We start from the raw sequence: 13,732 nt of genomic DNA on the forward strand, positions 1-13,732 counted from the left end.
AGCTAAAAACAAAAGCAGAACATGCAAATCTATATACGAGGAGTGGAAGAACATTTTCTTTCAACGTATATCTATCTTATGGGATGATATTTTCGTTAAAAGCATATTTACATTTTTTTATATATTATTTTATTATAAAGTTATCTTAAGCAACATTGACATATGAATTATCGTGGGTTCCAAAATATTCCTCCATACTCACCGGAACAGGCTAATTTGTGTTTCGGGAAGAACACAGAACACCCTCTCAAAAAATTCGGTTCGTACTTAACATATCAGAAGATAGAGAGGCTCGTACTTCAACGCATCAGAGTGAGAGAGAGAGAGATGGGTGATGTTGGGCAGCCTCCTCCGGAGGTGGCGATGGAGCTCCATGCACTGAACAGAGCAAAGGTCGTGAGATCAATCCACCAGCACCTCGCGTCTCTTTCACGTCCCCTCCACGGCTTCGTCCTCCTTCAAGTACTCTCTCTCTCTCTCTCTAGCCTGTTCCTCCATTTCGTAGCAGCCAAACTCACGATTGCCCAATTCTTAGGGAGGGGAGGAGCAAACGCGTTATTGCACCGATCATGTCATCCTCTTCAGGTACAAAGCTGATCTCTTTACTCATATCGGTATCTTTTTCTGGTTTTTTGGTCTCAATTTCTCTTTCTTTTCTTGTTGGTATTATGAAATTTTGTAATTTGTGCTCTTGTTCTTATGTGTGTGTGTGGATGGGCGCGTGGGTGTGTTTTCTTTTATTTGTCATTGGGAAAAGTTATGTTGAAATTCTTATTGGATTTGAGTTCAGTTTTGATTTGATTGTGGTCACCCATCTCTTCTTTTCCTTGTTACAAATTTTCTCGGTTTGATCTTTAATCTTGATTTCTACTGAACACTTAAGATGCTAATGAACTTTATTAAAGAAAACTTGATTGTGGTGGTGTTATTAGTTCTTCAAATTTCATGCTTGATCTTTTCTTTTTTCTTTTTTTGTTGAAGAAAGAATTAGTTTATCTCATTCATTACAGTACCTTCTCAGTGCAGTTGCGTGGTAGCATCTTTTGTTTTGGGTTACAGATAAAATAGTGTTTTTCATTATGACTTTCCCTGTGAATTCTTAGACGCCGACAAGTATGCTGTTGGAGGAACTGATTGATTTAATGCTTGTAAACTGAGAAGACTGTTCCTTGAGTCTGAGGACTATTGTTACGATGATCTGGATTTTATTCCTAGTGACTGGGCATGAGTCTCTAGGATACGAACTTGCGGTTCACAACAGTAGCGAAGGAATCTAAAACATGTTTGGTGGTTTTGTCTCCCGAAGTGCTCCAATGAGCCATGCCTGGGTTGCAGCTTCGTGCTCAATTTGGGGCTTGACATGGATGGACCTGGCTAGGTCTGGAAAACATGTCGTCATGCTTCAGCTTTTATATATGCATACTAACCACACACGAAAGTATTTCTTAAGTAAATTAAGATATAAAGAAAATATTGAATAATCACCATATTTGATATGGATCTTGATATACACATAATATCATTGAGGATTCTTCTTGGGAAATCCCAGGTTCTTAGATAATAATAAAAATTAGATAAAGAGGTTAAAAATAGTTCAAAATAGTAATATTACAGAAGTACAGAGATACCCTTACACAAATTTATCCCAACAGGAATATGGCCTTCAGTTTGAACCTTGTATTTTGTTTATCGCACAATTTTCTGTTTTGTTATCTTTTCCTCCATACAATTGTATTTATTGAGCCTAACGCTGATCACTAGTGTGTTTTCTTTACACAGGCAGGAGAGTTATTTTGCATACCTGTTTGGTGTGAGGGAACCAGGTTTCTATGGAGCTATTGTGAGTTTGTAGCATACATTTTAAGGGAGCCGAAGTTCCTTTAAGTTGTTGATCTTTGGATGTTGAATTCATATTATCTTGGACTCTCTTTTTAGTGGGCACGATTTGTTAAACCTGTTTGTTCTTTGATAAGAAGCACTAGAAAGCGGGATTCTTTTGAGAATAACTTTGTGAGCTTTCTTTTGAATTATTTTCAGAATAAATTTTCCTGTCACCATAAATTTTGTATTAATTTTTGTTAATTTCTGTTTTCTGATTAGTGTATGTTGAACCTACTCCATCTATGGCTTCTGTAGGGTGTGTTTGCATGATTTTTATGAGTTTCAGGGGTTTTCAGTTTTGGGAATTTTTATTGCTTTTCAGTCATGAACGGTAAAATCTTTACTAAAATAGATACTTTTCCATAAAACCGTAGACTAATATCTTGTCACAGCTGATGTTGTAGAAAGAATAGAGTACATTCATTATTGAATATTTGAGAAATGCATGTGTGAGTAATACAAACTCCTAGGTGGAGAAGAATCCATCCCTATCATGTAAAATCCTTAGTCTGATACATAGTGAATGTAGTTTTAGATTTTGTTTCTTGTTCCATTTATCTGGCACATAATAGGCGGAATAAGATAACTTTGTAAAACAAATACAAGATTACCATGACTCTACAATGTATGGTATGCTATGCATTCTAATCTCTGTTCTTGAAATTAAGTGAGATAAGCAGGGATTTGACAGGAGAAACTAAAGGCAAGTCTACCAATTAAAGATTCAGATGAATGTAGGCCAAAGAGTTAACACTAAAGTCTTGCTGTCATCTCAATGTGCTCTCATTACCTGTATTTGTTACTTTATGCTCAATGCTTGCTTTATCACATAAAATAGATTGAGTGTAATGTATTACTGGAATGCCAACTATAAAGAGTTTTACTTATGATTTCATTATTGTTTTTGTTTATTTTTAATTTGCTTGGTGTGATCCTTTCTTGACCACCTTTGTACTTTTTGTGTCCTTCCTAATGAAAGTTTTCTTTATTGAAGATATAATAAACACATTGTTTAAATGACTGCATTATGTTTCTGCTGGAAATAATTGAGTTATATATGTCATTCTATATGCTTGAATGCATTGAATTGGCTATGTAAGATTTGACGTGTTTGTGCTGTGACTGTTGTCAAAGGACATCTCCAATGGGAAATCAATTCTCTTTGCTCCAAGGTTAAGTGCTGATTATGCTGTTTGGTTGGGCGCCATAAAGCCATTGTCCTACTTCAAGGTGAACCTGGTTCCATTGTGTTATCTTGTTTATACTTTTTTGTCTGCACTTGCCCTAACTCAGTCATTGTGTTGCAGGAGAGGTACTTAGTCAGTATGGTGTGCTTTACAGATGAAATTGCAGATGTGCTACATGATCATTATAAGGGGCCAGGAAAACCATTGCTTTTTCTCTTGCATGGGCTTAACACTGACAGCAATAATTTCTCTAGGCCTGCCAAAATTGAGGTGAGTAAGAAATTGGCATCATACATCTTATAGTTTTTGTAGCAACATTCTTACAATAGTTCAGAAAACTTTACATAGGATATGCAGATTTTTATATAGATCAAGCTGCTGCTGTCACAATTTGCAAGCCCTTTATTATTCTCTAAACTTCATCATAGTAATGGTCTGCAAGACAAGATATTTAGTCATATATGAGATTGGTGTTTGATCTGGGTGAAATTAGAAACATTGACATATGAGAGAGGTTTACTCCTCTATTAAAAGCACAATCATGTCTAGGAATGACAGTCCTAAACTCATTGTTATGGGAAATACTGGAGAAGATCCATTTTCTAGTGCTTTAGACACTGATTTGTCAGACTATTAAATATGGTGAAGGCACTTGGAGTATGATAACATACTGATGCCAGAGATTTTACATAGCATTCTGTTAAAAAGACTTTACAAGCAATAGTTATTTTAGTAACTGATTCATTACCTCTGTGTTCTTGTTTAATTGGTCTCCATCTTTTGACACCTTCGACTGACCTGTATTTTCCTGTGATCTGTTTAAACCATCATCTTGTTTCATTTTGAAATCATCTAAATATTCACTACTAGTTTTGAGACATGATTATGAATATTCTCAGAGGCATTATGGATTTTTCCTATATTTGTCGATGTGCAGCTGCATATGGTTCCCACGTGATAGTTATTTGTTTTATATTTGATTAACTTTTTTGGTTATGTATGTGATATCCATAATTATATGCTTGTTCTATCTGCTCAGCCCATTTAGGTGGCATTGCAATTATCCTTGTAATGTTGACTTTGATGTACCACCCACATGGGGTTTCTCTTATTAATAAAAACCAATGTTGTATCATTGCACATTGTATGAAATGCTACAATACATATCATATCTATGGGGTTTTTCGATACGAGATACAAGTGTGTATTTTTTAGGTAGCTATAAATGCAATTTAAGTGCACTCATTTCACGCTCATCTCTATCCCTATCCCTGTATTTTGGATTCTGTCTTTTAAGGTTCCAAAGAAAGTGATGGTTCAGTTGGAGACTGTTCAAAATTTTTTTGTGGCAAGATTCAGACTCTGGGAGAAGGCCTCATTTGGTGGCTTGGGAGGTCCTATGTAAACTGAAAAGAGAGGGTGGAGTTGGTCTCTGTAGGATTGAGGAGTTGAACTTTGCGTATTTGGCTAAGGTTGCTATTGATGTGTTCTTTGGAGACTCTATATTGGCTTAATTTATGCGTTGCAAATATTTCCGCAATAGAAGTTTTTGGGGAGCAAATATGGATTCCAGTTCTGGAGCATGGAAGGTAATATTCTGAGGATGAAAAAAGATTGAACCATTGATGTCTTGTGTGATTGCTGATGGGACTGTTACGCGGTTTTGGACCGATCCTTGGATGGGGCCACCACTTCTACCTCTCCTCCCCCAGAGTGAAAGACACAAAAACATGAAAAATATTAGCGTCAAGAAAGGCATGGATCTTTGTGTGGAGCGTCATGTTCCTTTCCCAGGTCTTGAAAGCATGTAGCCCAATCTGATTGGGTTCCAACTCTCTCATGGTTCAGACAGTCTTTTGTGGAGTGGCTCTAAATGTGATGCATAAGTTTGTCGTAAAGAATTTTGGGTTGCAGTTCGAGAGGACAACTCTGTGCACGATTGGTATGAGTTTGTGTGGTCCAAGAAAATCCCTCCCAGGGCTACCTAGGTTGCGTATTTGGATGGTCATGGTAGACTTCTTACTCAAGAAAGATTGAAGGGCTTTGGTGTTACATTGCCTAATAGATGTCTCTTCTATTTGAAGAATGAAGAGACTCAGTCCCATATGTTGTTTTTGTGTTTCACTGCCCAATTGATTTGGAAATTTGTTTGCAAAATCTTTGGGAAGAAAAGATTTCCTCACTCATTTTATTCCGGAGTTGAAATGGTGGATGACACCTTCACATCATCCTACGTGACTCAAACCTTGCGGGCAGGACCAACATGCTGCCAGGCCCAACCAATCGGTTGAGCTGGTGCAGTTCTAGCCGACCCTGCCAGGCCAGCCACTTGGCTGGCACCCTTTAAAAAAAAAAAGCTTTTTTTTTATATACTTTAATTACCGCGAGGGTTCGCCGTCTGGTCGGCAGACTAGTTGAGCTCGGCTCAACCAGACCTGTTAGTGCCCTGACAGGCCTGCCGAGCCATTTAGGCCTAGCCGAGTGGGTTTGACTGGGCAGGTTCTGAAAAAAAAAATAATGTATTCATATAATTTTTGAGGGTCCACAGTCTGGCCCAGACCTGGCCAAACCTGGTCGCATGCTGGCAGCCATGACAATCCCCGCTGAACCGAGTTCAGCTGGCCTGGGCTTGCCAGGTCTGCCGAGCCTGCCGGACATATCCAAGTGGGTTCGGCTGGCAGGTTTTGTTTTACAAAAAAAAATATCTTGTGCAAGTTTTAAAGGCCCAGATTTATCCATGTGCATTGCTTGATCAATTTATGCGTATGTGAAGATTAACTTAGCATGTGGAACTTTCAGTCATGCTTGCAAATTTTTAGATTTTGCTATTGGTATTAGATGTGGCCTTATGCTTCTTACATGCTTTGCTTGTTATGTAATGTATGTTTGTGGTGTTAATGCATAGTTGTTTCCTATGCATGTGCATACGTGAAATTGATACATTTTTGCATGCAACAGAATTATGAGTGTTTATATGTTTAATTGAATTGGTTCATGAATGGAAGTATGCATTTAACATGATTATGTGAACGCGTGCATTGGGATATTGAATACATGCTCATGAATATTATTGTTTCATGCACTTCTCTGAAATTTGCATTGAGAAACATTTGAAGGTAGTGCATAGTGACATGTTATTCATGATTTTTGCATATGAATGCATCGATGATCAAAATGGATCATCGGGGGCTGTGTGAGCCTTGAGCATGTGTTGCTCTTTGTTTTAGTTGTTCTATACATTATAAAAAAATCAAATGTGATATTATTGTTCTTATTGCACTGTTTTATGTTGTCATGGGTTGTAGTCTCGTGAAGAACTTTGCATGTTGATTTGCGAGCTTGTGTTATTAATTCTGCATGTTGAATTGCAAATTTAAAAGAAATGAATTAATAACGAGATAAAAGAAATTAAAGAATAATATAATCTACGTTTTCTTGATGTCCCTTTTATAATATGGGAATCTTGGACATTGCGGTTTTGGAGAATTGCGAGGATACTAAAACTCCGTGTGCGTTGTTATTGCCCCTGAACCCGATATTGAGGTTCTTGTCCTGACCACAGTTTTAGGGAGAATCCGTCACTTTGCCTGAGGGTGGTGTGTAGACACAACTGTTGTTTTGGTATACCAAGAAAATGACATTATGGTTGTTGATTTTCAGTGTCCCGACATTTGTTGTTGATTTTCAATGTTCCGATAGATGGCGTTTCTTCTTGATGTCGGTCGAGAGCTAAGTTTGAAACCTAGTAATAAAATATAACTTGTGTGCTAAGTTACTCTGGGAACCCTACTTGACTTCGAGAACTTTTACCCGTTTGGAGTATCCGCAGACAACAATAATTAAAAAGAGAAACTTAAATTGTATGCATTTAATAGGGCCATGCATATGCAAAGAAAACTCTGATAAAAGGTAATAATTTATTCATGCATATGCACTGAAATCATGCATATTCCTGCTATGTATTAGATCATGCATATTTACTTGTTCCCTTAATTGTGATATATTGTTGGGTGCATGCTGTTTGTTCCCTAATGCATGTTAATAATTGTTCCCTATTGCACAAATAGTTAATTGAGTTATGAATTTGTCATTATCGCATCTCTCTAAAATATTGCATGAATCTTATTTATGTTTTTTTTACTTATTTGTTTCATTAGAGGGATTCGTATACAGAATTCTTTGGATTCTGACACCCCTACTTTTGTGTTTTTCGCAGGCTCAGATGTCCAGTGAGACGACTTGCTTTTGAGAGAAGCTACATGGAGACTACACGACTGCTTGACAGATTCTTTTGGACAACGTGACTTCTTTTTGCTTTATTTACATTTTATTTGCTTATATCTCAGACTTTATACATGAATAAATAAAGTTTGGTTTGAAAGATGAGTATAAAATCCCTTGTGATGGTGGTTGTGTTTATCTATAAGGGCCCCGGGTTTCTGGGAATGTTTCTGCACTTGAAAAAAAAATTGTCACTTTTTCATGGGTACGAGTTGAGGTCGTTACACCACACCACCCTCACAAGAGTCAAAATATTCTTGTTATTGCATAGGAAAGCTCTTAAGAGAGTGAAGAATACAAAAGCCTATTTATAATACAAAGGGTCACAAGGGAGCAACTCAAAGTAGCTGTTGGGCTGCTCCCAATGGTCAGCTCCAGCTCCGACAGTTAGTTGGAGTTGCCCCATCAATTCAAAAAAAGGTAAAAATACAGAAATAAAAAGAAATAAAAAAGATGAAATAAAAAAGGTGGTTAGCCCCTAATGGGTTGATGCCTATTACAGTGAAAAAACCGAAATACCCCTGATGGGTATTTTGGTTTATATATATATATATATAATCTTAACATGCTCTTCTTCTTCTTCTTTTCCTCTGTGTCTCCCTTCTTCTTCTTCTTCATCTTCCTCTGTCTCCCTTCTTAGAAAGGTAGTGATTACTAGTTTACTTGTTCATTTTTTACTTATTTTATTTTTACCTGTGTAGCTTAATTATTAATATTCATTTCATAGTTTTCATTATTGTTCTTATGTATGTGGCTATGTGCAGTTATAAAGCTTATTTATTTTTTATGCAGACATTTTGTAGTTTTTGTTCTTTGATGCTTTGATTTAGTGAATTTGCTGCTTGGAGTTTGATTATTTGCATTCACAGTGTAGAAAACATAATGTAATATTCAATATTTAAAGTATTATTTAAAAAAACACTAAAAAGAATTTAGGTCCTAACCTGTCCGAGTTACCGAGTCGACCCGCTGATCCGTGAGTCAAGGGTCGGGCGATTCGAGCCCGAGTCATGGGTTTGCCAACTATGATAATTAGGAACATCAGATAATAAAACTAAGTGGAAATTGAAATATAATGTAATTGATGACAAATTCTGAAAGAAAAGGAACTCAAGTGAACATGAAATAAGTAAATTCATAAAAGGATATGTATAAAGTTAATGGCACAATGTTGACTATGTGTGGAGCAGTTTTGACTGTCCTTGAAGTGTCTTGGAGTATCCGTGTGTCGTGTCATGTTGTCACAAGATACACACACTAAGTGAAGTGTCCGTGTGACATAGTTGTGTCCTTGTACTTTTGTCTTGGTAACACTAGAACATAGTTGTACTTGTAGAAAGCTTTGCTTGCAGTAATTGGTGGACAGGTCCTTTAGTGTTTGATTCTATAGAGATTTACGATATGTTTTGTCATTACATCTCTATCTCATACTGAAAACTCATGGTTTTGATATATCTTTCTCCACATTGTAGGAGATGGAGAAGTTTGACACAGATCTAAGTACCCTACATCCTATTGTGTCTGAGTGTCGCATATTTAAGTCTGAGTTAGAGCTTGCCCTCATACAGTATGCTAATGACATAAGTTCAGCCGCTCATGTTGAGGTAAGTCTCATTTCTCTTGGTATCTTATAGTTAGGTGCTTAGACTAGTGGAAATGGATGCGCTAATGTGTTGTTTTTTTTCTTGGATATTTGGTCCTTGATACATTTTATGTGCTAAAAATATTTTGGATTCATTTATCAAACAAGCTGTATTATGAGTATGGAGTTCTCACCAAAGTTATTCAGTTCATTCAGATTACTCAAATTTTATCTATATGTCATGTTTCTTTTGAATTCTTCTTGTCGACACAAAATTTTTATATAATATGATCTGTTTGGGCTCCTTACAGTCCTCCGTTAGGAGTTCATTGTTTTATTTATATTTTAGCATGATTAATGCACCCATCAATAGCATGCAGTCCTTTATTCTAAAACAATAATCATAAGTAGACATCATTTAGATAGAGATTTACACATAGAAAGGCTGCCTATTTTCATGTTTATGAAGTTATTTCTGCAACAATTTACATTTACTGATGTGTTCTGGAAGTAACATGTACAGACATACTGACACATGCCATCTGCATGCACTCGAAGACTTGAATTTGAAATAAAAAATGATTGTTCACCAAAGAAAATTCACCATTTTTTTCATATTAGAAGATTCTAACTCTATCAGTTTCTGGGCAATCTGATTCCAGATGATACTGGAAATGCTAGTGTTTCGTGTTCATGATACATTCAAGTGTACAGAACATTTTCATGCACAAAAATATCTTCACATATATATGATGTGTTCGCCTATGAAAATTTTGAAATACTCACGAAGGATGCTGTATTTGTTTGGTGAGATAAGTAAGATCCTTCAAAAAACTATTTGAATCAATGTAAACACCTTTTTTGCAAAAGAGGAAGAAGGATCACTCTCTCCAGGTTTGGCATGTGCCACATCTAGCTGCATGTGCAAGAGCACCAAGAGTACATTAGCAGTTGCAGGATCAACTTTGATCATGAGGCCACATACTCCATGGAAAAGAGCAACAACCACTCCACTCTACTCAGTTTGGAGGAGACTTTTCATATAATTAGTTGGTTTTCCTATGTTGTATCCTAAGAATAATGAGCTCAGATGTAACTTGGAGTAGGTGGATTTGGGCAATGCCTTTCCCTGTTTATGTGCTCTTATTAGAAACAAGGGGAGCACGGTTTTCCTCTTTATATGTGCTTGCTAGTGGTAATGATAATTTCATGTATTTCTTAGCGTGAAAGAGATTTAGGTCAGAGTGGATCCCTATTTTTACCAACGTTGGGAAATCAGGAGTAACAACGGGAGCATGGCTTTCCTCTTTATATGTGCTTGCTAGTGGTAATGATGATTTCATGTTTTTCTTTGCCTGAAAGAGATTTATGTCAGTGGTAATGATGATTGCATGTTTTTCTTTGCCTGAAAGAGATTTATGTCAGTGGTAATAATGATTTCATGTTTTCCTTTGCCTGAAAGAGTTTTGTCAGGGTATATATATATATATATATATATATATATATATATATATATATATATATATATATATAGAGAGAGAGAGAGAGAGAGAGAGAGAGAGAGAGAGAGAGAGAGAGAGAGAGAGAGAGAGAGAGACTTTCCTCTTTATATGTGTTTGCTAGTGGTAATGATGATTTCATGTTTTTCTTTGCTTGAAAGGAATTTAGGTCAGGGTGTCACCGTGGTAATGTGGTGAACTTGTTAACATCCACTAAATGCTCGTGGATCATCCCATTTATTTTGGTTTGGATTGTTTTCTTAAAATTTCCATTTCACAAGTCTACCCAAGTACAATGGTTATCACCAAAGGGTAGGAACAATGCTAAATGTTTTGATGAGATCGATTTGGACTTATAGCAAGCTGATCAGAAAAATATATCATTTTCAAACAGAAATTATTTGATCTAGCACACCAGATTTTGACTGTTCACCAATGAATTTTGTATCTGTATCACCATGTTAATTAAATAGTTTTTCAATTAAATTCTTGATATTTCTTTAAGCTTAATAAAATTTTGCTTGTCTTCCTTTTTGACATTTCAACAAAAAGGCTCAGTATCTCATTTCTTTCTGATCTGATTCAGGTAATGCGGAGAACTAGAGTCGGAATGAAAGAGTATCAGCTGGAAAGTATATTCCTGCATCATATCTATATGTATGGTGGTTGCAGGCATTGCTCTTATACATGTATCTGTGCTACGGGTGAAAATAGGTTGGACATTTTGCCTAAGTCCTGTATATTCTAAAGCTGTATTGCAAAACCAGCAGGTGCAGAAAATAACCTCTGATTATATTTTTGAATTTAATGTACATGGGTGTTTTCATCTGCATATATACTTTCATAAACATCTTAGATGCCCATCTTTCTGACATTGCAAAGATCATAAGTTTTCATGTGGATTCATTGTCTCTTCAAAAAAGAAAAGGGAATGTTGAGTTGGCACCAGTAATATGCTGTCTCATTTTACACTGCAATTAGAAAAAGACCCCTATTGATTTAGTTATCTCTTGTCTTACATTTTGTACTAATAGTTTTTTTTTTCTTTCAGTTCCGTTCTTCACTATGGGCATGCTGCTGCTCCAAATGACCGGGTATGTTAGTTTATAGAGTTGTCTCAATCTTTAGCTCTTCTGGTTATGCTTTGTGCCCAATTTTCCTTATTCTTTCAAAATGTTCCTTTTCTTTTTCCTTTGGAGATCTATTTGAATTTTAATAACTTAGACTATTTTAACTACTCCATTTTTCTTTTTTGGAGTTCACTGTAGTGAACATACCTCTTCTCTTTAACTGCTATGCTCATTGAAGTAAGACACTTAGAATAGGTATATAACACAAGTTGATGCATTTTTTGGTATTTAACATGTATATTATGGCAGTTCTGTATAGTGTAAGGCACTTGTTGATTATTTCTTCTTGGGTTTGAATATGTTTTCTAGGAAATGTTGCTTGTGTTATGTAGTTGATCATGGATGAGGCTTTTTTGTTTGATGTCAGGGAGGGGAAGTACTTCAATAATAATGGAAGTATGACAAGTTGGTTCATACAGTCATGACCCAAAGGTGGTTATGATATTACTAAGTTGGATATTGGATGAATTAGCTACTCTTCTTGTCTGCTAGAGGGTGCCTTGCATGGGCTAATCAAACCGTCCTTGACATATTGTGTGGCTCTTCCATGGTAGCTCTGCACACTGAAGGGCGGCCTTCATTGGAAACTTGGAATCAATCCGGTCCATAAATCTTGTATTGAGGGATAATGAAGCTTGAGCACAGGCGAACTAGGTGCCCAAATGAACAGCGTGTAAGCTTTTTTTTGACATTTACACAGAGAAACTGCCCCCAGGATCAGAGACCTAGCTGCACTGGCTTTGCCTACTGTACTTACGATCACTGTCCTGGCAGCATAAAACCCCGTGAGCTTACCCCTTGCCCCCAAGGAGTCTCCATTCTTCGGCTTGCGCAAGGGGATGGCACCCATGGGATTTGAACCTAGATCGCCTGCCTAGCGGCCTAGGCCCCATCCCACTACGCCAAACCCCTTTAGGGCGAACAGTGTGTAAGCTGGTCCTACATCTTGCAAAACCTGGCCTGTCAAATAGATGAGCCTAAAATTTAGGATATGCCTGTGCAATCTGGCCCAAACATTGTATCTAATTGGGACAAATCCTACTAGAACCTAACATAGGACATGCTGATCTAGGCCTTAATCCTATGAACCTATGATGCCCTAGTGGGCCAGCTCATGTGTCTGACTGTGGTGGTTGTCCCTTGGGGCACATTTGAGAGCCTCAAATCTCATATTTGATCTCACATCCCCAAGGATCTTAGATCCTTGGATCTCTAGAGCAACAACCCCTATTTGTCGTTTTGGGGGATCTCAAATCCGAGTATCTGAGATCCCTATTTGTGGGAGGTTGAGATCAGAGTTACCGGAAGCACCATAGGGAATGGGGAAGCACGAAACGTCGAGCTTTCGAAACGTGTTGGGAAGCGCAAAAAAGGGAAGCTCGCTTTCCCCTTTTTTTTCATTTTTTTGTATTTTTATTTTTATTTTTTTCTCTTTTTTCGCTTTCGGTTCTCTTCTTAAGTTGCTTCTGAGACGATTCCTGGTTTGCTTCTAAGTCGTCCCACGCTTCCTGCTTCCTAAAATTTTGAAAGTGCCTCGCTTCTCACTTTCGCTTCCCGCTCCCGCTTCCTCGACTGACAACTTTGGTTGAGATCCAGGCATGGGCCATTTCCATGCACCCTTAGTGACAGGAAGCCTTACTATATATAATGAGATGTTTGCCTTATCACAATGGTTACTTCATCAAAACTTATGTAACATGGTTACTTCTACCAGCCCCTCGTACCCATGTCATACCCATATTGGTACTTGGGTACTTCAGGTATGAGTCAACTGAGTTTTGAACTTGACTCGACCTATTTTAACCATTTCATGATCCAATCAACATGTGAATAACACTCAAGGTCAAAAGAGTCCAATGTTAATTATATACATTTTTTTATTATTAACTGTTAGTAAATTATATCTTTAACATGTTTTGGACCTTTAGTTTGTATTCATAGCTATGTCATAGGGATTCGGCCAAACAGGTGCCACACCCGCGTCGATGCGACGCGGGTGCAACACCCAGTGCAGTCAACGCAACCAGGGTTATTTTGGTTCATTTTTGGATTTTTTTTTTAAATTTTGCCCTATGAAATGGGCTGCGAAATTTTTAAAAAAAAAATCTTGGGGGGGGGGGGGGCTGCCCCCCTATAACCCCCCGCCAGGGGCGACCCCCCTGGACCCCCGCC

General features: G+C 37.3%; 1 protein-coding gene across 2 annotated transcripts in view; it reads left to right on the forward strand.

Annotated features, from left to right (window-relative positions):
- The first annotated feature begins 246 nt into the window (after positions 1-246).
- LOC149820254 (Metallopeptidase M24 family protein) overlaps positions 247-13,732 on the forward strand; it is a 69,782-nt gene continuing 56,296 nt past the window's right edge. For both annotated transcript variants that reach the window (XM_089982588.1, XM_089982589.1), the window contains exons 1-8: positions 247-462; positions 536-585; positions 1,780-1,840; positions 3,016-3,111; positions 3,189-3,338; positions 8,822-8,953; positions 11,017-11,144; positions 11,482-11,524. In XM_089982588.1, the coding sequence (XP_089838714.1) occupies positions 328-462; positions 536-585; positions 1,780-1,840; positions 3,016-3,111; positions 3,189-3,338; positions 8,822-8,953; positions 11,017-11,144; positions 11,482-11,524 (795 nt within the window). In that variant the 5' untranslated portion in view covers positions 247-327. The remainder of the gene's footprint in view (positions 463-535; positions 586-1,779; positions 1,841-3,015; positions 3,112-3,188; positions 3,339-8,821; positions 8,954-11,016; positions 11,145-11,481; positions 11,525-13,732) is intronic.

Source organism: Nuphar pumila, chromosome 12, assembly GCF_984573655.1.
Source record: "Nuphar pumila chromosome 12, dmNupPumi1.hap1.1, whole genome shotgun sequence".
Lineage (NCBI taxonomy): Eukaryota > Viridiplantae > Streptophyta > Magnoliopsida > Nymphaeales > Nymphaeaceae > Nuphar > Nuphar pumila.